This window comes from Calypte anna, chromosome 12 (genome assembly GCF_003957555.1).
Source record: "Calypte anna isolate BGI_N300 chromosome 12, bCalAnn1_v1.p, whole genome shotgun sequence".
NCBI lineage: Eukaryota > Metazoa > Chordata > Aves > Apodiformes > Trochilidae > Calypte > Calypte anna.
The window spans coordinates 4751129-4777044 of record NC_044258.1 but is presented as its reverse complement, the minus strand read 5'-3'; the positions used below and the strand labels follow the sequence as shown (position 1 = coordinate 4777044).

The 25916-nt window shown below is 47.7% G+C and overlaps 3 protein-coding genes across 5 annotated transcripts in view; 2 read left to right on the top strand and 1 right to left on the bottom strand.

Annotated features, from left to right (window-relative positions):
* The first annotated feature begins 3347 nt into the window (after nucleotides 1-3347).
* On the top strand, nucleotides 3348-8519 carry MANF (mesencephalic astrocyte derived neurotrophic factor). 2 transcript variants are annotated; one of them, XR_003988078.1, is made up of 5 exons: nucleotides 3348-3509; nucleotides 5979-6106; nucleotides 6916-7057; nucleotides 8166-8437; nucleotides 8469-8519. XR_003988078.1 is itself a non-coding variant. In XM_030458568.1 (4 exons), the coding sequence occupies exons 1-4, from the start codon at nucleotides 3422-3424 to the stop codon at nucleotides 8348-8350; spliced, it is 543 nt and encodes a 180-aa protein (XP_030314428.1). In that variant the 5' UTR covers nucleotides 3348-3421; the 3' UTR covers nucleotides 8351-8519. The 2 variants fall into 2 exon arrangements, 1 of the variants encoding a protein (XP_030314428.1); XM_030458568.1 differs by having other exon boundaries at nucleotides 8166-8519.
* A 410-nt stretch (nucleotides 8520-8929) lies between these two features.
* RBM15B (RNA binding motif protein 15B) lies at nucleotides 8930-12220 on the top strand. The gene has a single exon (XM_030458552.1). The coding sequence runs from the start codon at nucleotides 8930-8932 to the stop codon at nucleotides 11693-11695; it is 2766 nt and encodes a 921-aa protein (XP_030314412.1). The 3' UTR covers nucleotides 11696-12220.
* Nucleotides 12221-17695: 5475 nt separating this feature from the next.
* Nucleotides 17696-25916, bottom strand: part of DCAF1 (DDB1 and CUL4 associated factor 1) — a 48325-nt gene continuing 40104 nt past the window's right edge. For both annotated transcript variants that reach the window (XM_030458381.1, XM_030458382.1), the window contains exons 23-24: nucleotides 21801-22056; nucleotides 17696-17966 (exon numbers count right to left, since the gene is read on the bottom strand). In XM_030458381.1, coding sequence (XP_030314241.1) covers nucleotides 17908-17966; nucleotides 21801-22056 — 315 coding nt within the window. In that variant the 3' untranslated portion in view covers nucleotides 17696-17907. The remainder of the gene's footprint in view (nucleotides 17967-21800; nucleotides 22057-25916) is intronic.

Sequence of the window (25916 nt, the reverse complement as noted above, 5' to 3'; positions counted from 1 at the left end):
ATGAACCTAGTCCCAAAAAATATTTAGCAGTAAAATATAAACTGTATGTAGCAAGGTATTTGAGTGTGCAGCTAGAATATCAAAATATGGCTGAGCTGTTGGCATCCGACACCTGAAAAAAAGCCTGTACAAATCAGATCCTTCAAGACCATTGCTAGCCCAACTTAACAAATCTTGGGTAAGTACATGAGGTTTTTATTCAGCTAAAAAGCATGTATTAACCAAACATAGAAAATGAAAAGTGTATTTGGCATAACAAAAGATATGTGAAGCTCTCCGCTTTAAACAAAAAATCATATAGTTCTGTCAAAACCAACAGATAATTTTTTTCAGTGCAAGTCAAATACTTTAAATACTTTATATAAGCTAAGGCCACACTCACCAGAATGAAATCTAAATGCCCTGTTCAAATACCTTCCCTTATCTAAAAAAAGAAAGCTTCAGTGCAAGTCAGTTTATAATAATAAAGTTGATAAGAGAAGTAAACCTCTAGGAATATAACCTTGCCAATAAAAAGTCAACCCTCAACCCTGCTACATAAATATGCCTTTTTTTGTAGATGCTTCTTAACCATGAAAACAGAGCAAAGAAACAGCGAGAAAGAGGAGGAGAGAAAGAGGAGGAGAGAAAGAGGAGGAGAGAAAGAGGAGGAGAGAAAGAGGAGGAGAGAAAGAGGAGGAGAGAAAGAGGAGGAGAGAAAGAGGAGGAGAGAAAGAGGAGGAGAGAAAGAGGAGGAGAGAAAGAGGAGGAGAGAAAGAGGAGGAGAGAAAGAGGAGGAGAGAAAGAGGAGGAGAGAAAGAGGAGGAGAGAAAGAGGAGGAGAGAAAGAGGAGGAGAGAAAGAGGAGGAGAGAAAGAGGAGGAGAGAAAGAGGAGGAGAGAAAGAAGCCTTGTCACTTTTAAAAGATAAACACTAGGAACTGTGAATCTTTATGCAAGACAAAGGATCCCAAGCACATAACACTGCAGAAAGATCTTTAACACTCAATCTTCTAAATTTTACTGATTCTACATGTGGAAATTAAAGACTACATTTAAGAACCACAGAAGCATTTTGACTGGAGAAGACCTTTAAGATCACTGAGTCCAACAGTTAACCCAGCACTGTCAAGTCCACCATTAAACCATATCCCTCGGCACCACATCTACACTACTCACTCCCTCCAGGGATCAGTAACTCAAAAAAAGTTTTTGCTTTTTCAACACCCATCCAGCTTAAGAGGGTACCAGTCAGTGTCCCAACGTCACTGAGGACCAGCACAAACTGTCCAGCACCCAGAGCACCCATGTTTCACACATGACAAATCCCTAATGCTCCAAAGAGACAAAGGCTGGAGGGTGGCAGAACCCTACAAACTTCACCACTGACCAGCAAATCAGCAGAAGGTAAAATGAAGGCAATGTTTCCTAGCTGTTAATCTACTGGAAAATAAAATACAAGTAAAAAGAAGAGGAAAAAAAAATTTGTCTTTTTTTCTTCCTTAAAGCCATTTGAGGATTCCATACTGAAAGACAAGTTCGTTTCTCAAAACAAAGAAACCATCCATATTCTGTCACACAGCCTGTTCTATAAAAACGTATAAAATTCCTACTGTGTTTGAAGATCTGTTTCATAACTCCTTTGACAGTTACACTTCCTCCTTATTGTGAAGCCCCTAAAATCTCCTAATTATAAATTTAAGCCCTACTTCCAGCTAATTAGTAAGCCACTTCATCTTTCAGCTCTTTTGGCCACAATCCTGCCAAGAAACAAAGGCAATTTAAGTAACCACTTCTCTGCTAAACTAAGAGAAGTATTATGAGCTGTAGTATGAGTAGTATGAGCTGGGCAATCAGCATTAGTTTAGAAAAGCCAAGCTCTGTGATACTAAGTAATTCTGGAACTCGTTATGTACCGATTTAAAGAAAAACAAGACCATATCTTTACCAAGCTTAATAATTACATTTTGAGATATAAGTTCTAGAAAGGTGAAAAGCCTCTTCTATCTGACAAACGTCACACAGATTCACACTTCCAAGACATTATTTCCTAATTACTACTCACCTGCTACACGACCTTTGCCCCAGCCTGATTGTTACTCTTCATCAAGCTTGTAATTTGCAGCTGATGAAGTGCAAGAAAATTCAGAATTAAGAGACTAGAAAATTCCCCAGAGCTCCCACCCTGGCTTTGCTCAAGGCAGGTGCAACCAGGCTGCCTCATAATTCGTCCTGTAGCAAGAAATTCCCCCCTCACTATAGCACAGACTAAGTGACTTTGCCTCTACTTTATTTTACTAGAACGATATCCTAGGACAGTTAAACACATAGCCTCACAAGATAAAAAACAACAGGTGTGTCGCTCCCTCCACAACTAGCCTACAGCTTCAGAGGGATTTAAGTGATAAACTCCTAAGGTCGGGAACTGTTCAAGGCAGTTCCCAGTACATCCTTCGAGGGTTTGGGGAACAAAAGGCATAGTGGCTGTGATAGTACGGACGAATTAGAAAAAGAAAAAAAAAAAATCAACTTCAATTTTTACCCTTCCTTCTACAAAAACAACCAACACGCGCGCACACACAAAAAGGAAAAAAAATAAACAAAACAAACGTTCACAAGTTAACTGAACTTCCCAATTTTCATTTGTCCCACCTCAAAGAATTCGGGCTTTATAACTCCCAGGGGATGCAGGCATAACTAAAAGCCACACACGGGCTTTATCCGTATTCAAGCTAAGGCTGAGAAGCCTGGCTCCGCCGCCCCTCACGAGAGACCGGGCCCTCCCCATGGCCGCCCAGACATGCGGCTGCTCCTCTGCCCACCGAGCTCCATCCCCCGGCTTCACAGCGCACCGAAATCTAGCGAAACGGGTGACGACTTTCAGCTCCCTCCGGCACCGAACCCTGTGCTGGTCGAGGAGCTGGTACAGGCGCCTCAGCCTCACCTCAGCGCGGCCTCACGCATCGCCTGCCAGAGCCCGCAGATGAAGGGACACCATGCGTTGTCCGCCTGCTCCCAGCACCTATCCTAGGCAGTCGTAGCCCTTGGGTGCCGCTCAGGCCAGCCCCAAGGCAGGTGCTGACTGCATGGAAAGGCAGAGCCTCCCCCGCCGTGGCCCCCAGCACAGCCCGACCGCAGGTGTGAGAATCTGCCCCTTCACAAGATGGCGGCCGCAGAGAGCCGTGAGGAAGCGCACGAGGACGCTTTTTTCCCTTAACAAAAATGGCGGCGAAGGGAGGCGGGGAGACTCTCCACGCACCGGCGTTCAGCTGCATCCCCCAATCAGCGGCCGCCAACTCTCCCGTGGATGCCGCAGAGCGGCCAATGAGAGGAGGCAGCGTGGAAGCCGGGCGGGGAGCGGGCCAATGGGGCGGCCAGTGGCGGTGGAGCCGGAGCGGGGGTGGCGGTGCCGGTACCGGTGCGGCGGGCGCAAAGCGAAGCGGGATGCGGGCGGCCCACGGGCTCTGGGCGGCGCTGGCCCTGCTCCTGCTGCCGGCCGGCAGCCGGGCCCTACGCGACGGGGAGTGCGAGGGTGAGTGGGGCCGGGCCGGAGGGTGGGGGGGCGGGCCCGGCTCGGCTGGTGGCCCCCGGGACCGCCGAGGTGGGACTGCTTTTGCCGCCGTCGCCTCCCGAAGCACGGTCCTCCCGCTGGTGTTAGAGGCCGGGACGCGGTGCAGCCTCGGGACTGGGCTCCTGTGGCCCCCCACCCCGCCGAACTAGGGCTGTGACAGCCCTGCTCCGTCGGGGCTGGGGCCGGGCCGCCGGGCGCCGCTGCCCCCATGGCCGGAAAAGTCTCCTAAGTTCACCCAAGTGCCGCCGGACCGGGGCCGGGATCGCTGCTGGGAGGTGGCCGGTGCCGGGGCGGGAAGCAGACGGCGGCTGAGCGGTTCGGGGAGTTGGTGGCCCGGGAGGGGCGGGGCTGTCGGCCGTGCCCTTCTCCCCAGCGCTGGGGCCCGTCAGGCCCGTGGGAGGGCCGGGACCTCCCTCCCTCCCTCCCTCCTGGGGGTGCTGCTGGAGAAGTTACCGGTCTCCTCTCAGCTGCGTTCGCTGTAGCGCAGAACTCCCGCGGGAGAGGAGGCAGATAACTCCGGGAGACAGACAGCTCCGGGAGACTGGCTCGTCTCCTCTTGGGACGGGGAGATCAGCTTCTCGTCTTTCACGCTTGTAGGCCGGAGCGGGGGAAGGCTCTCCCGGTCCCCTTCCCTGGGTGGCGGTGACCGGAGCATCGAGGAAGGGAACCTCAGGGAAGCAGCGAGGGCAGGTTCTCGCCTGGGCTCCTTCCTTACTCATCGCAGTGTTACGTTGGCCTCGGCTTTGCCCACTGACTACCAGGGCACTGGGTGTTCTCTCTTAAACACCAGGAGCAGTGTTCAGCTGATACAAACCGAGCTGGGTGCTTCACATACCACCTAAGTACAGAAGTCTCGGGGGTGGAAGATGTTGAGCTGCACAGTAAATTAAACGGCTTTTGCATGATGAGATGGAACAGGTTCCCCAGGTGAAATAGGAAGTTGAGGAGGAGCAAAAGTAACTGGTTGGGAGATGCTCACCCCTTACTCCTTTGTGTAGGGAGAGAAACAGTGAGGAGGGCGAGGGAACGTAGTAAATAAAAACCTTCAGCTGCTGTCCCAGTGCTAGGTTGGAAACTTGTTTCTGCTGTACTCTACTCATCGGTACCACTGCCTGCAGCATCCTTATCTTTCCAAAGGTTTTCACTTCCAAACAGCAGACATGTCCACAGTGGACATCAGTGTCTGTCTGTGACTGGGGACAAACTGTCGTGAGGTGAATTATGGTGTTGTATGCATACCAAAAAATGTTTTCGTAAGTGGCCCAGCTTATACTTCCAGAGCAAGTTTCTATGTGGCTTTGTGACGGTCATACTTGATGTCCTGTATTTGCCCTGTTTCTTGTCCCATGGTTGTGTTCAGGTTGCATGCAAGTTGCTAATGACAGTAGTTAGATGCTGATCCCTTCCTTTGGGGTAAACAAATCGCATAAAAGACATAACTTGTACCTGTCCCCAAGAGGCACACCAGTGCCTGGCACTTGTCTCGCATTGTGAAAATCCACACGTCCTGCAGCAGCAATTGGTGGAGCCACAGAACTCTTGATCCAGGTGATGTGATGTTCACAGACCAGCTGTGTGAGCAGCAGAATGAGTGAAATCTGACACTCAGTCATAGTGTCTCTGTCACCCAGATCCTGCATGCTGTGGTGACTGTGGCTGTCTGCCCCTCCCCAGGCACACACGGGTGTGCTGGGATTAGTCTGGAGTGTATGTGGAGTGCCTGCTGCCCAAGGGAAAGTGTCATGACTCAGTTGTACCTGCCCTCCCCACAGGCAGGAACTGGGATCTGTCCTCTCAACTGCTGATGCACTGGTGGGAGTTCATTATCTTTAAGACTTTTACCTCTTTCAGTCTGAAACTGATTCAGGAGCTTGTGGGAATGAAGAGAGGAGAAAAACGCCAAGTAGACATAACATCTGATCACATAATTTCTTTTACTCTTGGAAAAAATAGCTTTTCTATGAACTGAACCAGCTTGATAATCAGTGATACCACATTACTAAAAGCAGCATACATGAAGTCTGTAATGGGGTTATGTAGACAGAGATGGTTTTCAGTCAGAGCTGGTTTTGAAGTCTGTGGTCTGATAAGTTGCTTCCCAAAGCAGCAAGAATAAGACAGAAAATTAAGCTTACATTTTTTCATGGGCATTTTTTTTCCTGTATCCTTCAGCTGAATCTTGTTGCTCACCCAGTATAAAGAAGCCACTGGACATTTCTGTGGATCTGGTTTCTCACATTGTCAAAACCCCATCAAACATACCAGGGCATATTGCTCTGAAAGACCCACTGAAATAAGCTGCTGACCACTAATGCAGCCTCTAGAAGTTCTGTTCTCCAAATGCCTTATTGTGTTTCCCTACAAGTGCCCTCTAAGAGCTGCCACGAGATAACTGCAGTGGCAGATAACTCCATCCATCTTCCCTTCTAGTGTGTGTTACATTCCTGGGACGGTTCTATCAGAGTCTAAAAGACAACGATGTTGAGTTCACACCTGCCAGTATTGAAAAGGAGCTCTTGAAATCCTGCAAAGAAGCAAAAGGGAAAGAGAACCGCCTGGTAAGTAGTAGTAGTCAATGATACTTGCCTCTTGAGGGAGTAAGTTGTAGAGTACTTGGCAAATGAGGGGGAAACTAGTGCTTCTGAGTTTGAAGAATATGGCTTTCCAGGGGCTGTTCATCCTAGCTCTGGCTACAAGTGGTCCTGTAATTTTTTTATAAGAGAGGACTGAGGAGTTTGTTCTCTTCCCCATAAAAAAAAAAAAAAAAAAAAAAAAGACAGTCTGTCAACAGACATCTTACTGGCTGGCCTTGTTTTTCCCTGTTACTGAAGCACTGGGGATTACAAAGCTTTTATTTTCTGTAGTACTTCCTTGTCCCTTAAATTGTATTTAGGGTGCTATATGTTAAAATACTTACATTTTTTAGCCTTTTAGTTGAAAACTAAATAAAGGGAAACAAAATTGCCCTAACTAAAACCAGAAGGCAATGACCAAATGCAGTGACCTAAAGGCCCTGAACTTCCCTGAGATAATTGAAGAGAGCCACCATCAGAAATGCAGAGGGGGAATGCTTCAGAAAGTCTTTCTCCTTGAATGAAGATTACTTTATTCTCAATGCAGTTAAAAAGTTGAGAAACAAGGCAAGCAGCCTCAATGGCTTTAAAAGCTACGTGATGGGAAATGTCTGCTCAGTACCCTGAGCTCAGAGTTTGGCTTCCTTTTGCCTGTATGTAGTGGTCACTTGGAAAAGGTTCTGCAACAGCAAACATCTAGTTGCAAACCCATTAAAGAGAGAAGATGGATAGAAAACTTTCCTTTAAGAAACATTTTTCCATGCATCCCTACCTCATTCTTTTCTTCCCACTAGTGCTATTATGTTGGGGCCACAAGTGATGCAGCCACCAAAATCATTAATGAGGTATCAAAGCCCATGAGTCATCACATCCCCGTGGAAAAGATCTGTGAGAAACTAAAGAAGAAAGACAGTCAGATCTGTGAACTAAAATACGGTGAGTTGCCACCATAAGGGGGAATGCCTGTGCTTTTCTGGGGTAGGGATCATTTAGCATGCTAAAACTACTCAGTCCTAACTTTTGTAGCAAGATGGCTAGAGCAATTAGGTTGCACAACCTGGGTTGCTCTTCATGAACATCCTAGAGAAGAGTTACAGAGATGATCAGGTAAGATGGTTGGCTACTAACCCTTCTGCAGAAGCCACTGATCTGCCTTGAAATAAGTAACTCCCAGGCATATCAACACCACTGCTCTCAAATCACTATTTGGAACGCTGTATTCAGAAAAGCATGCAGTAAGGCTTGTCCTGGGGAGCAGCCAGGTGTGTCCTCCAGCCTGGGATGATTCCTCTTGCATGCAGGGTTCAAGCCCTGGAGTCCTACCTGCTCTGTTTACCACTAGCAGGTTGATAAGCTTGTCTTTCTCACCTCCTCTGGTGTCTGCTTAAAGCACTCAGCACTGTTTCTTACCACCTTCCTTGAACTCTGGCATTCCTAGATGACATACTCTTCCTGCAAAGACTAGTCTGAAGAACAGTCTTGGAAATAACCTCCTTCTGACTGCTTTCCTATGTCTTCCCTTACATTCCCTGGAGACACCCCTTGGATTTTGGGTCGTTATAGTTCTCATTGTCCTGTTGCCTTTTAATAAGCTTTGTGTTGTTGTTGCTTATCTTTCTGCTGAAATCAATCTGCTACCTTGTGTTTATCCAGTGGAAGAGAGAACTGAACTATTCCTGCTCATATAATAAAGGGTTTCAGGGCTATTGTGGAACCTCAACATCTAAGCTGCAACCAAACTTTCTGGCTACTAGTAATGACTTTTTTAGTGTTAAAAACCCAACCTCCTGTCAAAACCATAACTTAGACCTTCCTTCCACCCCCCGCGAGCCTGGCACCTCTCTCCCTCTTGCATTTTGGCTTCCTCGCCTCCCGTACCGGGCTCTGCAGCCGCAGCCGTCGGACCCCTCACCGCCGGGCTCCTCCCCTCGCCATCCTCGGCACACACAACCGCGGCACCCTCCGGAGCAGGGGGGCGAAGGGCGGCGGTAACGACCGGTTCCCCCCGCGGTTCCCGCTGAGCGCGGCTCTGCTCTCCCCGCAGACAAGCAGATCGACCTGAGCACCGCCGACCTGCGCAAGCTGCGCGTTAAGGAGCTGCGGCGGATCCTCGACGATTGGGGCGAGGCGTGCAAGGGCTGCGCAGAGAAGTCCGACTTCATCCGCAGGATCCACGAACTGATGCCCAAGTACGCGCCGCGGGCCGCCGGCGCCCGCGCAGACCTCTGAGGGGATGGGAGGGGACGGGACGGGACGGGACGGGACGGGCGCTGCTGAGGGCACTGCGGCTGCAGCGGGAGCGGCGCTGGAGCGGCCGTGGCGCGCGCCCCCGGCGGCGGTAGCTGAGGCGGCGCGCGCTGTACGCGACGTTTATTAAAGTTCAACGGTCTGTACCGGGCGGACGCGTGCCGTGTGACGTCATTGCGGGGACCACCAACCCAACCCCCACCCCCCCCAATCCCGCACCCACTCCCGGACTCCTCGTGCGGGCGGCGGCAGCACGACCACGCGTGGACACCGCCACCCACGCCACCCCCCGCAAAACCCCAGCAGGGGGCGGGGTTTGTGTCCGGCGCCTCCGTGATTGGCCGCTCGCCGTCACGCGCGGCCGGCAGTCCCGGAGGCGGGAGGTGCCCTTGCGTCACGTCGCTGTGTGGCGACATCGCGCCCCTGACGCCGCCATGCGGCGGGACGCGGGGCGATGACGTAGAGCCCGCGCGGCGCGGCGGCCGGAGCCGCCTTCGTTCCCTTTTGTCCAAGATGGCGGCGGCCGCCGGAGGCGTCTCCTGAGCCGCGGGCCCCGGCGCCATGAAGCGGGGCAGCGAACGGGATTCCAGCCCGCCGGGGGCTGGGGGAGGCCGCGCCGCCGCCGCCAAGCGGCCCCGCGAACGCGAACGCGAGAGCAGCAGCAGACGAGGCCCGCACCGGAGCTCGGGCGCCTCCCGCAGCAGCAGGGATAAGTCCACGCCCGGCGGCGGCGGCGGCGGCAGCGGCGGAGGCGGCGGCACCGCCACCAGCGGCGGCAGCGGCGGAGGCGGCTCCAGCTCCCGCAGCCATCGCGGCGATGAGCGCGCCGGCGGCGCCGGCGGCGGCGACTCCAACCACCGCCCGGCGGGGAGCGGCTCGGCCTCGGGCGCCCGCGGCGGCAGCCAGGCCGCCCCCTCTTCCTCCTCCTCCTCCTCGTCCCGGGCGCTCGGCGTGCCCAAGGCCAAGGCCCTGCCCGGCGCCGTGGTGGCCCCCTCGCTGCTGCTGGCCGGGCCGCCCCCGGGCGCAGCGCCCTCGCTGCTGCTGGCGCCGCTGGGGGGCTCGGCGGGCCTGGCCGGGGAGCCGCCCGGCTCCTGTGAGTACAAGACGCTGCTGGTGAGCGGGCTGAGCGCGGCCCTGCCCGACCAGCTGCTGGAGGACGGCCTGTTCCGCCTCTTCCAGCGCTTCGCGGGGGGGGGCGCCGGGGACATCAGTGTCAAGCTCTCCCACACGCCCGAGCTCGGCCGCGTCGCCTACGTCAATTTCCGACACCCCGGGGACGCCCGCGACGCCCGCCGGCACGCTCGGGCCCGGCAGATGCTCCTCTACGATCGGCCCCTCAAAGTGGAGCCAGTTTATCTGCGCGGGGGCCGGAGGAGCCGCACGCCGCCCCCAGCGCCCTCTCCGGAGCCCCTGGGCTACCTGCCGCCCATCCACAGCACCTACCAGTACAAGCAGCGGTCGCTCTCGCCCGTCACCAGCCCCTTGCTGCGGGAGCCGCGGGCCAGGCACGCTCACGCTGCCGCTGCCGCCTTCGCTCTGGAAGCGGCTGCCATCGGGCTCTCCCGGGAGCGGGAGAGGGCTCTGGATTACTACGGGCTCTACGATGAGCGCGGCCGCCCTTACAGTTACCCCATCGTGGCTGAGGAAGAGCTGATGCCGGAGGACGATCAGAGAGCAACCCGCAACCTCTTCATTGGCAACCTGGACCACAATGTCTCGGAGGTGGAGCTGAGACGTGCCTTTGAGAAGTACGGCATCATCGAAGAAGTGGTGATCAAGCGCCCTGCCCGGGGCCAAGGCGGCGCTTACGCTTTCCTCAAGTTCCAAAACTTGGACATGGCGCATCGGGCCAAGGTCGCCATGTCGGGCCGCGTTGTCGGCAGGAACCCTATCAAAATTGGCTATGGGAAAGCCAACCCTACTACCAGGCTGTGGGTGGGTGGTCTTGGTCCGAGCACGTCCTTGGCTGCCCTGGCGAGGGAGTTTGACCGCTTTGGCAGCATCAGGACTATTGACTACGTGAAGGGAGACAGCTTCGCTTACATCCAGTACGAGAGCTTGGACGCTGCCCAGGCCGCCTGCGCGCAGATGAGGGGCTTTCCTCTGGGTGGACCGGAGAGGAGACTCCGAGTGGATTTTGCCAAAGCAGAAGAGACAAGATACCCGCAGCAGTACCAGCCTGCACCGCTCCCCGTGCACTACGAACTGCTCGCTGATGGGTACAGCAGACACAGAAGCCTAGAGCAAGACTTGAGGGTGCGAGATAGGACTCCTCCACATCTCCTGTACTCGGACAGAGACAGGAGCTTTGCAGAGGCAGAATGGGCCAGCCCTGCCAAAAACGCTGAGCGCAGAAACAACTTGGAAAGCTACAGCCGGTCGGTGCGCAGCCGGAGCGGAGAGCGCTGGGCCGGCGACAGCGATCGCGGCGTGCCCAAACCGTGGGAAGAGAGGCGGAAACGCCGGAGTCTTTCCAGTGACCGCGGGAGGACTACTCACTCGCCTTACGAGGACAGAAGCAGGACAAAGGCCAGTGGGCCAGCTTTAGACCGCAGCCCGGACAGGGCTCGCAAGGAGAATCACACTACAGAATCCGGAGCTGAGAAAGAGCCGAGTAACTCCCTGCAGAACAATCGTCACGCGGCTGAGGAGAAACCCCATCGTGAGGCACCCGATGCTCCCCAGCCTAAGAAAAGGGACAGCGAACGCAATCATCGAACTGGTGAATCGGAATCAAAAACTCACGAGGAGCCAAAATCTGAGACCAAAAAGCTAAAGAATTTATCAGAATATGCTCAGACACTGCAGCTTGCTTGGAACGGGCTTCTTGTGCTAAAAAACAGCTGCTTTCCCACCTCTATGCACATCCTGGAGGGAGACCTCGGTGTCATCAACGGACTCCTTAAAGACCATTCGTCCGGCGGGAAGTTAACGCAGCTCAAAATCGCTCAGAGACTTCGGCTCGACCAGCCCAAGCTGGATGAAGTTACTCGCCGCATCAAACAAGGCAGCCCCAACGGCTACGCTGTGCTCCTGGCCACCCAGTCCACCCTGGCAGGGGCAGGGGCTGAGGGGACCTTCCCTGTTGTAGAGCCTGGCTTGCAGCGACGGCTTCTCAGGAATCTGGTCTCCTACTTGAAACAGAAGCAGGCTGCTGGGGTTATCAGCCTGCCCGTGGGAGGGGCGAAGGGCAGAGACAGCACAGGCATGCTTTATGCATTCCCTCCTTGTGAATTCTCTCAGCAGTACCTCCAGTCAGCACTAAGGACATTGGGAAAGTTAGAAGAAGAACATATGGTGATAGTTATAGTCAAAGACACTGCCTAGCCCACACTGTCTTTTCAGATTCCATGTTTTCTTTGTGTGTCACACAACCCAGTTGTTTTTAAGGCTGATCATTTTGGTGGAGGCTCGAAACACCTCGGCCAAAGTGCTGAGATTTTTAGTTTCTAATTTTAATACCATTTAAATAGAGCCCATTTTATTCGTTTTAATATGTGACACTGTCCGCTGTTGTTCTGTATTTTTATTTTTTAACTGTATGAAAAGTTGTCAGTAAAGCCTTGTTCACTGATGGATTTCTAAACTTGTGCAGTATCCTAGTTTTTATGGCCCAGGAAGGGCTGGTTCCCTGTGCTGTCGGGAGCTGGAAGGTGATGGTCCCAACCCATTTCAGTTTCTCAGACCCCAGTCTCCTGCACCTCCTCCATCTCTTTATATGTGTCCTGCAAGGTGGGAGGGGGAAGGGGAGTTCTTTGTGCTGTATGAGAGACTGAAAGGTTGGCTCTGTAGCTTTTTTTTTTTTTTATTTGTCCTCTTGCATTTTATTTCATAAATCTGAGTCTGCATGCATTCCTATTGATTCTCTTCTCTGAGGATAGAAGCTTTCCAGCAAGCCAGCTACCAAGGAAGTAAATCTTAATCAAGAATGAAAGTGGTTTTTTATACACAACAACAACAAAAAAAATCACAGTTAATACTTGGCAAAAAGTTTGCTACTGAGGGGTCAACTCTATTCAGTTCTATGAGGTTTGAGAGCACCCAATACATGGCTCAGTCAGATAGAAGTTCTTGGGTAAATGAGGCTTGACATTCCTGGAATTTATGAAAGGAGGAGAAAAAAAAAAAGTCATCAATGGGAAACCCTCTTGGGCCTGTGTTAGATGTAGCCAAACAAATAAAGGGCATAAAGGGTTTTGGTGAACTGTGAGTGCCCGTTAATGTAGTCAGTCATGTTGCACTATCTGAAATCTTTTCTTGAAAGACACGGCAAATTTTTTTTTTGCTGAAGTTGAAACTTGTTTCCAGGCTTAGGGAAAAAAAAAAAAAAAAAGAAAAGAGATAAACATGTCTGACTGTCTGAAAATGTGTTATGTTACCACAAGCAACCTGTCTGTGTAGGAAATTCTTGAGATCAAAATTTGAAATCTTGGATGGGATGGTGCTGTCACCTTTTCTGTAGTATGAGAGTTCAGGAGAGAAGCCAGGACATCTGCACCTTGGGTGGCTCAGTAACATAAGGATGCAGAAACTGGTTCAAATTTGAGTTAAAATACACACTGTTCAGTTTGGGGATATTTTTACTTTTTAAAATGATGCCTGTAGGTTTTAGGCTTACAGAAAATTTTGGGGGTTAAAAACATTGTATTTCTTTTAATTTGCAGGGCGCTTTGTTTGTATTGTCTTGGTGGTAAGCAAGTGAATAAAACCCTGGGAGACCCAGAGTCTTTCTTGCACCAGTCTCTGTGGCCAGGCAGACTCACTTGCTGACAGCTGCCAAAGGCCCTTTTTAAAACGCTGCTCTCAGGTATGATTGGTATCAAAACCTACATAGCAGGAAGCATAACTCAGTCTAATGATGCTTTTATTTTTAAATTTTTAACCCTGCATTTTCACAGCAGGGACATCATCAGCAGATGATGCTTAATATAATGTATTGATACCAACAAAGTATGAGTTGCATTGTTGTTTGGGTTTGGATTTGGTTTCTGTTTGGTTTTGGTTTTTTTTTAACATTTAAAACTGTGATTATATTAAAAGTAAATCTGATGAGTTAGTGCGATCATGAGAGGGTTAGTATTACACTTAATGATGCATCTTCTGTATCCCAGAAAATGTAAATCTGTCCTTAAGGGTCCGAGTACAGCTACAAGGCCACGGAGGGTTTTGTCCACGGTGTGTGGCAGGGTTCAGTGAGAGGTGAGCTGGCTGGGCTGCTGGGAGCTGCAGGGCTCCAGGAAAGCTGCTGTGGGAGCTGAGGAGCAGTTCTGTTGCTCTCAGCAGCCAAGCTGTTCCTCCAGGCTCACTGCCCTGGGCAGCACAGAGCTACCTTTCACCAGACCGTGGCTGCATGGTGTAGGGTAGCAGGACTGCCCCTGGTGTTACATGGTTACAGGGACACCGACTTTCGACCTTGTGACCGAGTCCCCGATGCTGTTGTAATGTAGACAGTGCCAAATGTCAACAATTGTAACCGTTAAGTGTTATCTGAAACCGAGTGCTATTAAATACCCCTTATGGCCAGAGACAGAGTGATTAGAGCTTTTTGTCGGAGTATCCCACGTTCTGGAACTGTCGGCTCAGCCAGAGGCAGAGTGCATGCTGGTGCAGGGACGAGCCTGGCTGGCGTCTTGCTGGCAGGGGCTGTCGCTTGTGCTGCTGTGGAGTGGCCTCGTGTGTGTGCACTCGTTCATGTGTGTTATGGGTGTGCAAATGTGTGGGATCAGAAGGGCAAGAATCACACACGATAAAAGCTGGAACTGCCTGATTGCAAGGCCAGGGACCCACTAGAAATCCCCCATCTCCCACTTCCCTTTAGAGACAAGTTAATCATAATACAGGTGTTTTGGGTTTTTTTAGAAGACAAGTTTTCCTGCTCTGGCTGGGATAAGATTTTAATGATGGGATTTCTGTTCCCAGGAAGGTGGCTGGCACTTGTGAGCAGGTGTGCATGAGCAAGGGACCAACTAATCTCCCTCTTGCAAATAACAGGTGTGACCTGAGCCTTCCCAGCTCCCCAGGACCCAAGTGAGCCCTCAGTTCACCAGTCTGTGCTGTGCTCAAAGGCTCCGGGCCTGTACTCCTGTCCCCCATCCCCTCACATGCATCCAGGCTGCTTCCTAGAGAAAGAGGCCTGAAAAGGAGCAGATTGATACAGTTGCACTACACCTGTATCTTACAGCTTGCAAGACTTGGCCCTTAAATTAGGGTAGGATGCAGATCTGGGGAGAAGGTAAGTGGAGAGGTGAGAGGAACACAGAGTCTTACCTGGGAGGCCAAGACTCTCAGTTGTGCTGGAAGATGGGGACAACAGTGCTGAGGGAAGGAGTGGGGTGTGTGCCCCTCAGCCCGGTAAGGCAATCACAGCAGGGAAACCCTCTGTCTCTTTGCAGGTGATCTGAAGCTTTAAGTGGGACCAGAATGTGAGAGGGTGGGGAGCTGAGTTGCTCCTGAGTTGCAGTGTGGTAGGAAACAGCATCCTGCCTGTAAAGGCTCTCCTCCATCCCAGAGAGAGGTAGGTGTCTTAGCCAGCTGGCAGGACATTCAAATGCTCCTTATATCCCCTAAGCCAAGGTCTGTCATGTCTGCATAGCAGTAATATTGTATGGCATCCTATCAGCAACGTGCTGTGTGTATTCAGGAAGATTATATTACTTTTTCCAAACACGATGCTTTTAAACAGATTAAATCAAGATGCCAGGAGCAGAGGTGCTTTTCCAAACACTGGTACTTCCCCCTCAACCTTGCTACTTGTAAATTTACAGCCTGACAAAACAAAAAAAAAATCCCTGATAGTCCTCAAATCTAAATTCCTATTTTGCAGCCAACCTATAACAGTCCCTCTGTTCCCCAACCCTCTTAAACACTGCCCCCTAAGAGAAGAGGAGGCAGCACAAGCTGCAGACAGGCTGTGTAATTAACTCTGGCAGCTCTGTGATAACCAGAGTCTGAGCAGGACAGGCAACAGGGGTTGGTTTGCCTGGTTATGGTGGGTGAGCTGCAGGCTGCAGCTGCCCAGCTCTGCCTCCTTAGCCACAGGCTTGGGTCCTGCCACGTTCCCTTTGGCTCTATCAGTAAAGTTAGAATAGCGTAGGAGGGGAGGGATGGCACTTACAGGTGAGGGAGGTACTTACAGCAGCCCAGTTTTCAGTCAAATTTATACATTGGAGCTCCATCCTAGATGGTTTGGTTCTGTCTCACAAAACTAGCTGGTAAATGTCTCCAAAATAGCCAGGCCTGAAACAGCAACTGATACAGCTGATTGCAGGGTGGTATAATGCCAGAACAAGGTATGGACATCTGGCACAGAATCTCCTCCTGTTAGTAGTAGTTGTATTATTTGTTTGGTCTCTTTCCTCCTCCTGAGCAGCACATTTCCTAAGGTAAAGTTGCATAAGATGTTTTTTGATAAGGCAGAGGCTGGTTTCCACAGCTGCTGGATAGCATACCAGAGTTTCAGTCCCCCTCATTTAATCAGGATGCTGCATCTTGAATGCTGCTGCTGGTCTTGAATACTGAAGTAATCGCGACTTGTTCACTGTTATCAACTCTGTAGGGTACAATTATCCATTATAGGTTGCAGCAGAACTTTTCTTTTTAATTATTAACAAGCAGCCCTGGGTAAGTGCATTAAGTAGATGCAGTGCTGGAGGGAAGAAAAGATATCCCTTCTCTTGGTTAAAAATAAAATCCTTCCTCTTCAAGCAATGAAACCTGGAGCCTCAGTTGAAACGAGCGAAGTTGTTGGAGGACCTTGCTCTATTGTCAAGGAGGGATAAGTCTCCAGCTCCCTGTTCTGCCTCAATCCATATTTTGAAAGTGGCCAAAACAGAGAGGATTAAAAGTTGAGTGGATGTTATCTGATCACCTGGGAAGACACAGCACACTTTGTGGCCTTGTCCAAGGAAGCAATGGTGAGCACACTCACCTTCCAGTTCTGACTCACAGAACTAAGCTGTGCAGTCGTGTGCTGTACAGTGAAATCAAACATTCAACTGCAATTTTCTTTATTTCATTCCAGGAGCAGTGCCTCTTGTCCTGCACAAACAGGAGCACCTAATTTGCCATCTGCCAGTACAGCCACAAGGCAGCCCACGTAATGCCAAACCACACATGGATGAGGAGGCGCCGTGCTGCTCCCTCCTTCTGACACAGCAGCAGTGCAGTGAGTTCCCTGCAGCTCAGCAGTGGAATGGATATTCTGCTGCAGCTTGAAACAAAACCACAGCCTGGCACTAGCAGCACCTCCCAGCTTCCACAGGGCACAGTGAGGATGTGGTGCTGTGCTGCCCACATTCCCACACAGAACTCAAGGCTGTGGGGCAAACCAACAAGTCAGATAGGAACCCATGGGCACTGCCAAATGTCATCCTGCAGCTCAGGGACTGGAGCAGTGGGTGGAGCTTGCACACTCAGAAATCTCACCACTTGTTTCTTTTGCCCTTCCTTATTGCCAGCAGGGCACTAGCTACACCTACCTGCTCTCTGGCTGAGCTTCTCGGGTGCACAGAGCACTGATTTTGCATGGGTGGCACAGGAATGCATGGCTACAACTCACAGCCATAAACAGAGACAGGAATTGTATTTAATTTTTTAATAAATACACTTTACATTAAAGAAAAAGGCCTTCAATTTGCAGTTTCCACACAGAGGGCAAGAGGGAGGGGGGAAAAAAAAAAAAAAAAAAAAGAAGATTAAAAAACTTGAACCACAAATGGCAGAGGGGAAAAAGAGGGCTCAAACTTCAATCCCAGATTCCTGTGCCTTCAGGAATACCAGGCTCTGATTAGGCCAAGCCAGGATTTCAGCCTCCCACTATAGGTGGCATCACAGAGAGAATCTCCTTTTTGAACATCCTGTACAGTTCCCAAACACCCCCAGGGCTCTCCCCTGGAGGACAAAAGCATCTGAAACACATTGGCGCACTGGCAGGTGTTAGCACCTGTTGCTTACTTTTTTTTTAAAAATAAAATAATATTTAAAATAAAAATATTCTCACTCCTCAACAATATTAGAAACCACGATCCTCTTATTTCACTTAGTAGTTGCATAAAAATGCCTCTTCTTTTAATTTTAAACAATTTTTCTCCCCCAAACCTACCCCATGGTATCAAGGTACTACAGGAATACAAAGTTCATCCCCTCTTTACTAGAACACTTGCCTTTTTTTTTTTTTTTCTTTTTTATATAAAACTATTTCTGTTCTTTAGGAAAGAACTTTATACAAAGAAAATATATTGTGAAATATCTTCAGAAGTTTCCTTGAAGAGAAGAGTCATCTCAGCCTAAAATAAAAAATAAAAAAAAAAAAAGGCAGAGAGAAGAGAGGCCTAACCCCAGGTCTCTTTATTGTAGAGCCTCAGACTTAGGCCCGAGCCTCAAACTGATTCAAACCAACACAGCGGATGGGCTGGAGTTCCTCAGGTTTTCCCAGGAGAAAGTGGGATGGGGTGCTCCAAATCCGTTTCCAATTTGGTCTCCGGTCTCCTGCTGGGAAGGAAGCACCTCCTCCTGCAAACACCCCGCCTGGCAGCCACTCCTCACTCATTCAGAGACAGGATTATGTCGTCCTCCAAGTCAGAGTTATCTGAGCTGTCAGCTGTAGAGAAGACACGTAGGTTATGTTTGGTTTGTGGAAGAACACAGCTGCCAGGGCTGCTAAGCAAGGCAACACGTTCATAGTTACAAGAGATGGCCACCACCTGCTTGAGACCAGCAGCTCCCCAGCAATGCAGAGAGCACCATTAGTGCATTTCAAATCAATCAAAAGCAGTTAGCAAATCTGCACCAGAGCTTGCTTTCCCTGGTTAAAACAGGGTCAAGAGGAGAGCAGCTTTAGCAAATGCAGTTTCTATTGGCTGGCAGTTTATTTCCCATGACAAGACAGGGAGAAGGACACCAGCAGCAAGTTCCTGCTCAAAAGCTGCCTGCACAGCTCATAGTGCACAACTAAATGCAGCAGCTCTTCATGTGGGGGGCTGGACAGCTCTGGCAGTCGTTCCTCACAGCTGTTATTTGACAGCAAGTTTGCCAGTTCCACCAATCTGATGCAGTGAAATATGGCCTCAGTACAATGTGCATGGGGCTAATTCACTGAACACTAAGTTAGACCCAAGACTTTCTCAGTATTTAGTTCTAATGGGCCTGTCACTCCCCTCTTGACAGTACAGCAGGGACCTCCCCACAGAGAGGGAGCTAATCCATACACTCACAACTAGAACCTTCCATTAGCAACCTGAAGGTTTCTGTAATTAATTTAACTCCATGGCTCTCATTAAAGGTGACCTGAAAATTGTTCTTCCTGGTTTTCTTCATTGTGGTACAGAATGAAGACATGAAAGGATTTGCCAGAAGCAATCACACACACACACTTGCTTCTTATCTTAAAACATAAGACCTCTCTCCTTCCTCAGCTGTGCAAGAGGGAAGTGGTAGCATCTCTGGCAGCAAGAGGTCTCCTGCCTTACCTTTGAGGTGATGTTGGTTCTTTTTCATATTTGAATTCATTGGATGCTGCAGTTAACTAGGTGTTAAAAATAGTTAAAAAAAAAGAAAAAAAAAGACACCAAGACTTCCTCTTAGCCATCTCAGTTATACTGGATCTCTAAAATGCCTGTCAAGATAAGCAAGGCCTCTAGAAGGCTCATCCCTTCTCAGGCTCTTTCCTTAGGGGAAAAAAAAGATCATTGGCAAGTAGCAGAGGGCACAAACCCTTTTCCCCAACCCTCCTCCCTGAAGATCTGTCAGATGACCTTTCACTGTGATACTCCAGTCTCACCATCCACTGCACTAAGCCTAAGCTGAGGGGCCATCAGTGCTCCCAGAACAGCTACAGCCATGTAAGCAGAGTTGGAAAGTATCAGCCAGTGCTGAAGCAGCTACACTTGTGCAGTAAGAGAGAAAGAAGCACAAGCAAGACGATCCAGAAAACTCTGGATGAGAAGAGAAGCTGAAAAAGATGAAAAAAACCCACCAGGAAAAACATCAAAAAGGGATGTCCTAACTTTATTTTCTTGTCTACCACACAATCTTCCAAATCTGAGCTCCATGTCTGTAAGTAAACCTGACTGCAGTTAACTACTTGGCAGAAGCCTATGGAACTGCCTGGAAGCTGTTATTTTCAATTACAGAAGAAAAGAGGAAACAGCTGTATTGCTGTGGAGAATTCCACATCTCTTCCTCCCTATGTCAGATGTGCATTGCAAAACGTACACCCCACTGTTCCAGGTACAAGCTCTTGAAAGATCAGCACAATGCATAAACTGCTTTGGACAAAACAAACAGATCCACCCTCCGCAAGGCAGTGACAAAGGCGAAGAAAGACCAGTTCATTCTTAAAAGGTTCTAATTAGAATATTCCTGAAAATGAAATAAAACCTCTTTTAAAGAGCAAAGAACCAAAGCCACTCACTCCCTTGCTTAAACTGCTCTTTAAATTACTTTGTTTCGAAGCACACACACTCTATGTTATGTAGGTTCATCCAAAATACAGCCAGGTCTGCAGTAGGAAGCACTCCAAATATATTACCCCATGCCTCAGATCTGTACTTTGCAACAGTGTCAGTGCCTTACAACTTTTAGTTCTGGATCAAAGCATAAGCAAAAGAGGGGAAAAATTTAATTGCTCTTGCTGGGTGAGAAACAAAAGTGAGTCAGATGAAACTGAAGTAACGGAGAAGAAGCCACAGAACCCCTGTGCAAAGACCACACATACCTCAGGCTGGCAGAGCTGCACGCTCTGCTTTAAGTTCCCAAAGATGCTGATAAGCAGCCTAAAAGCCTAAGAAGGGATGGATGCTGCTCTACACTGATCCCAGATCAAAGTTCTGATCAAGTGGTTCTATCCATAACCTCTGTGCTGATGTAGCCACCTCATAATATATAGTGCTCTGCATAGCACACCTGAAATAACTGTCAAGCAGCACCTAGTTTTGTTCCAGGAACAGTTATTGAAAAGGCCTGAACTTCCTCTCCATTCTGCCCCTTGGGCAGTTCAAGTTAAAACACTTTGGGTGCTCTTTTAACAGCTTCTCACCCTGCACTCTCTGTGGAAAAAGGAGTTGTGTCAAGAAAGTCCTGACAGGCAGAACTGACCTGCAATCCCAAGATGTTGAATTGCAATATGCTATTCATGGATTTTAGATATGCAAATGCCTTATCTGGCCCTGAGCTGTATACCTACCACCTTCAAGAGAAGAGCAGACTGACCTCACAGAACAACCCTGGCAACCTGATGTGGCCACATCTTTAAAACTGACTGAGCTACAATCGAACAAAAAAGAGGGGCAGGAATGAGTCTGCCAGTGCCAAAACAGAGGACTGGCATGCTTAATCCTCCAACACATTGGCAGAGAGGAGTAATTCCCACACTAATCTCCTATCACTGCTGGATTTCAAATACCTGTACACTGTAATTACTTATCCTTACCAACCTTTTAACTCAAAGTAACTACATTATCCCCATTTTACAGCTTGGAAATTAGAAAGAACTAAGTGGCTTGGCCTCCACATCCTCAAAAAAAACCCCAACCAAAAACCAACCAAACAAAAAACCCCCACAAAACAAACAAACAAACAAACAAACAACACACAAAAAACAAAAAACAAAACAACAAAAAACAAAAACAACAAAACCCCCCAAAAAAACCCAAAAACCAAAACCAAGCAAACAAAAAAACACAAAACCAAAACAAACAAAAAACCAAAAAAAACCCCCACAAAACCCACAAAAACCAGAACCCAGTGTAACAAATCCCAAGCCTGATTACTACCCTACTCACCCTCCCTCTTTTTCCAAACTGAATTGCTACATAAAAGGTTCAAACTTATTTTCTTATACGCACACAGACACACACACTTTAACTTCTCAAAAATCTCTATCTGCAGAAGGCCAGAAAAAAGAGAACAATTTAAAATTTATCCCAAAAGTTACGTTAGCTTCAGAATACTCTAAGAAAAGAGTAGTCAGAAATGCCATTTTGCTTTTGCACTTGAAGCAGCTACGGAAGAGGAAGAACAGCACCAAGGACCAAAAATGCTTCTCTGTCCTTGCAGGTATAAACATGGCAGAGGAAACAGCTGAGGTAACAGTTCAGCCAGCATTCTGTGAAAGGCAGGACAGGCAAGAAATCAGACAGGGCTTCTCCAAATGGAATTCCTTGGCCTGTCCTTGAGTTCTCACACACTCGACCTGGGAGCACTTAGAAGACTGGAGTACCTTCCTTTCTAGCACTCACAGTTGTTCTCTCAGATAAGAGCTGTTTTTACTGACAGATAACTTCGAGAGGCCACAGGTGATCTAGCATGATGATCTGTGCCTTTCACAGAAGTGAGAGGCAGTCAGGTAAGTCATTTCAGGGAAGACTTAAATGTTGTATGTTGTTGCATTAAACCCAGGAGGTCACCTCTAGTCACCAACTGGGCACATACTTACTATCTCCAAGAATCAGCTCGACTTCCTCATCAGCATCAGAATCTTCATCTTCACCCTCATCTCCTTCTTCCAGAAGGTTGGCAAGCTCCTCATCATCAGAGGGAGAAAAGTCATTTTCTCCATCCTCACCAGCATTCTCATTGTTCTCATCTTCCTCCAGCTCTGCCTCCAGCAGCTGGTCTGTATCTAGTTCATCAAGGTCATCTGTATCATCATCATCTTCATCATCATCTTCTTCCTCTTGCTCTTCATCGTCCTATAAAAGACAGCAAAAATAGCAGACATTAAAACAAAGGTAGTTAGTAAGGATAACGGAAGAAAAACATATCTCCAGTCACCATTTCTCCCCATTATACAGACATCACATATTTACTGATTTTGCATTCAGTGAAGCAACAGAATTTCTCATTGTTCAGATCAAATCCAGAAAATCCCATATCTAGCAGACAAAACTGAGTGGGAAGGAGCTGTTACAGTCCTGTTGTTCTTCCAGACAAACACAAGGCCAAAAAGTACCATCACAAGGCAAGCTCCAAAGAGTTCCCAAAACCCTGAGAGAGGGTTCAATATACCTGCACATCTCCTCAGACACACCCTTTTTCTCTAGGAGAATGCTCTCGTGTGGCAGGAAGGCAGCTCTCCATTCACTCCTAATTGTTCCTTTGTTTTGGGAGGAACACATTTTGCAAAATGATGGAGCATTTAAGATAGGTATTTAACAACCCACTTAAAGGGTTTGTTCCTCAAGCTCACCACACTCACACTGTGCTGTTTAGACTGCTGCATTTTCATATCTAAAAAGACACGGGGAAAAAAAACCTGTCATCTCCCCAACCTACTTTTTCTCCAGACAGTGCTATAAAAAAATCCACCACACCCACACAAATCCAACATAGGCAAAAGAAATAAGGAATGCCAAAAAGCCTGTGCAAATTTAATTGTTTCTTCACTTGCAAAAGGCAGCAAAGTCTCCTCTACTGACCAAAAGTCCTGTTATTGACAAAGAGATTGCAGAATAAAAACATTATTTGCTACATGCAGCTTTCTTTCTGAAAAAGCTTATTTTATGTATAAAATTAAAACAACCTGTATTAAAACCTATGTTTATTTAAGGCAATTACAAACTTTACTTTGAGTCAATGAGTCCTCAAATAAGCAGATATTGCTTTCTGAATTGTATACACACCAGGAGATAGAACACCCTCCTTGCAATTCAGTTTTGAATTGCAGTGCCATTTTGAGCATAATTTACCATAAAATATGTTGAATGGAGAATAAAAGCTTTTACTTTAATAACTTCTACTTTTGCTCTATATGCAGTACCTGCAGATAAACCAATGTCCTAAACTTTATTACTCTATTCAGAATTGAAAAACTGATTAAAAACTGAAAAGGCAGTTTATTTTCCTTTTTCAGTCTCCAAACAACTCTGAAGCTGAAAAGAAGGAGATCAATTTATTTAAAAAGCTTGGAAAAATTAAGCCAAGTTTTTTGGTGTCTGTAGACAGAAACCCAACCAGTGAGAAAAAAAAATCCTTTGTGAAAATACAAATAGCAACAGAAGACTAGAGAACTGACATCAGCATTTTTACCCTTCCAGTTTAAATTACTTAGTCTGAAGTAGGTGACTAAAATCAGGCCACACTCATTTAAAACCACTGAAGAACAGCAAGATGAGATCTAAATTATACCTGTCCTTGGTCAACCAGAAAACAGCGTGGAAGCCACGCTACAAGAAATCACATGGACCTTAACAGAGAGAGCACGAGGTGTGCGCGGCACCGTCCTTACCGAGCCCAACCAGTGACACCAAACTTGGCTCAAGAGGAGTGATGGTAAGCAGTGAAAAGCCTGCACCTTGTCATGTTTTAAAGAACACAGGAACCTGGCAAATGTGGTGTTTCTGCTAAGTATCAGGCAAATTAATTCTGTATGAGCTCCTGAAGAATCTCCGAGCACAGAGCTCTGCAGCACACTGCGTGTATGTGGTGAGATCTCTTGGGAAGCACATGGAGCTGCTGCATCCAACACCAATCCATGGGACACAGAGCTGAGGAAGACTCCACCTGGCTCCTAACACCATCACATGTAAGTGATACCCAGGCTGTTAATGGCTGTATCCTCAGATACCACAACCACCTCACATAAGGGATCCATACACAGATGAGAAATGCCATGCCTTGGCAACGACTCAGGCAAGCATCCAGAGTGAGAGCCACAGGAAAAGGAAAAAAAAAAATCAACATTGAAAAATGTCACAAGGGAAGGCAGGCAGGACAGTTATTCCAAACCAGATCTGGGCTTGTGAAAAAACCTGCAAAAATGAGTTCTTACCTACCCCTCTGTTGTTACCAAGAGCTTTAGGCAATGACACAGATGCTGCTAGATACAAGAACAAGCATGCACCCATATGCAAAACAAGCATGCACCTGGGTTTATCTTCCTCATTGGAATAAAATGATCCACAAAACCCACAGCCCAGCACATTCCATGTGCTTATAAAATGACTTATTCCATATCAAGGAACTGTTTTAGCCATCAAAAACTCCTCTAAGTGCCTCAAGATGCCTCCTGTTTGGAACTGTTCATGGAGTCCTCACGTTCCTCCTCAGCTTCCTTAGAGAATATACTCTTTCCTCTCCAACAGAAGCCACTTCACAGCTGCCAGTTATCTTTACAGAAAGCACAAGTGTAGCACTGTAAAATTACAAACTGACCAAATCATAACCTCTGTTAAACATTTTGCCTCGTTATCAGCACTCTTGACTCACTGCCTGATATTTGTGTACCTGCTCTACAGCCAGGCAAACCCACCAACTTACTACCAAACCGAACCCCTATATTCCTACGTGTTTAATGTAAAATGCCAAACAATACCAACATAAGGCTATGACAGAAAAAAAAAAGACAAAAATCTAATGCTCCCTTTTTAAAAAGGGCAGGCAACACTCAGAGCCCAGCTTTTGAATCAGGATGTCATATAGCTACCCATTTTCATTACATAGTGATTAAGGGATATTAATTGCCTGTAGATACATAAATTTGGGATTACCTTTACCTTGACAGATATCAAGAACAGAACAGTTTATAGTACCCACTGACCCCCAGTGAGACTCAAATCTGTAATTATGTTATATAAAGATATGTATTGACTTTATATTATGGTGAACACAAATACCAGTTTTCTGTCTTATTTTCACAATACTGTACCAGTGTTACTGTTCTTCATGTTCAGCATACAAAGATGTCACCAACATAACAGATGCAATGCACAGTTCATTATAATACCAAGATACCAAGATACCTGGGTGATGCTCTTCAGAAACACAGCATCACAATTAGGGTAAAGGAATTTTAACTTTGGAAACACCAACCCTGTTTCAGACCCAAAGCAGCTTCCTGGCCCCACTTCTTTGCATAAACACAGTGCATAGTTTAGTATAGTTTGCTAAGTTTAAGCAAAAAGGCTGTAAAAATAAGGCAATTAATAAAGACTAAGCTGACAATTTAAAGTGAACAGAAGAGCAAAACAAAACCCTAGTTATACTTTTAAGGGGATAGCAAAGAGGAAGGCTGCAATTTCAGCATGGAACAGCTAAACACAGATGGACATAGGGACAGGCCCCATTTAACTTGGAAGTTGTTGGACTCAAAACTTGAGTCAATTTTTTTACATCAACTTGGGTTAATTTGACTCAATCAGTGAAGGCTTTTCAGCTTAAGCTGAAAAAGACCATTTATACACACACACACACATATATATATACATACACACACACACATACCCTCCTAGAGGGTTTGTATCACTTTAAATCAAGAAGTCTTGAGAATGTAAGTCAGTAATGTATAGTGCCACCAGTTATACACTTCAGACAAGTGTAAGAGATGCAGGAGCTATCAGTTCTTCTAGGATAAGCCTAACCTAGCATTTGAAAATAGAGCATAAAAAACTGAACAGCAAACCTAAAGGAAGGTCATATATAGGGTGGCAGCAGTATAAGAAAAAAAAATACTTGACCTAATTCTTCATGTTGCCAGTATTTATGTCCATACAGAGCTTAATAAATAACCTTGGGTCTTGTTCCAACTTTATGAATTTTCTTCTATATTGTTTTT

Bases quoted from the DNA above. Each gene is read 5' to 3' on its own strand.
- MANF (XM_030458568.1), top strand. From the start codon at position 3,422: ATGCGGGCGGCCCACGGGCTCTGGGCGGCGCTGGCCCTGCTCCTGCTG. The intron at 3,510-5,978 runs GTGAGTGGGGCC...CTTCCCTTCTAG, and splicing joins ACGCGACGGGGAGTGCGAGG to TGTGTGTTACATTCCTGGGA. The intron at 7,058-8,165 runs GTGAGTTGCCAC...CTCTCCCCGCAG, and splicing joins GATCTGTGAACTAAAATACG to ACAAGCAGATCGACCTGAGC.
- RBM15B (XM_030458552.1), top strand. From the start codon at position 8,930: ATGAAGCGGGGCAGCGAACGGGATTCCAGCCCGCCGGGGGCTGGGGGA.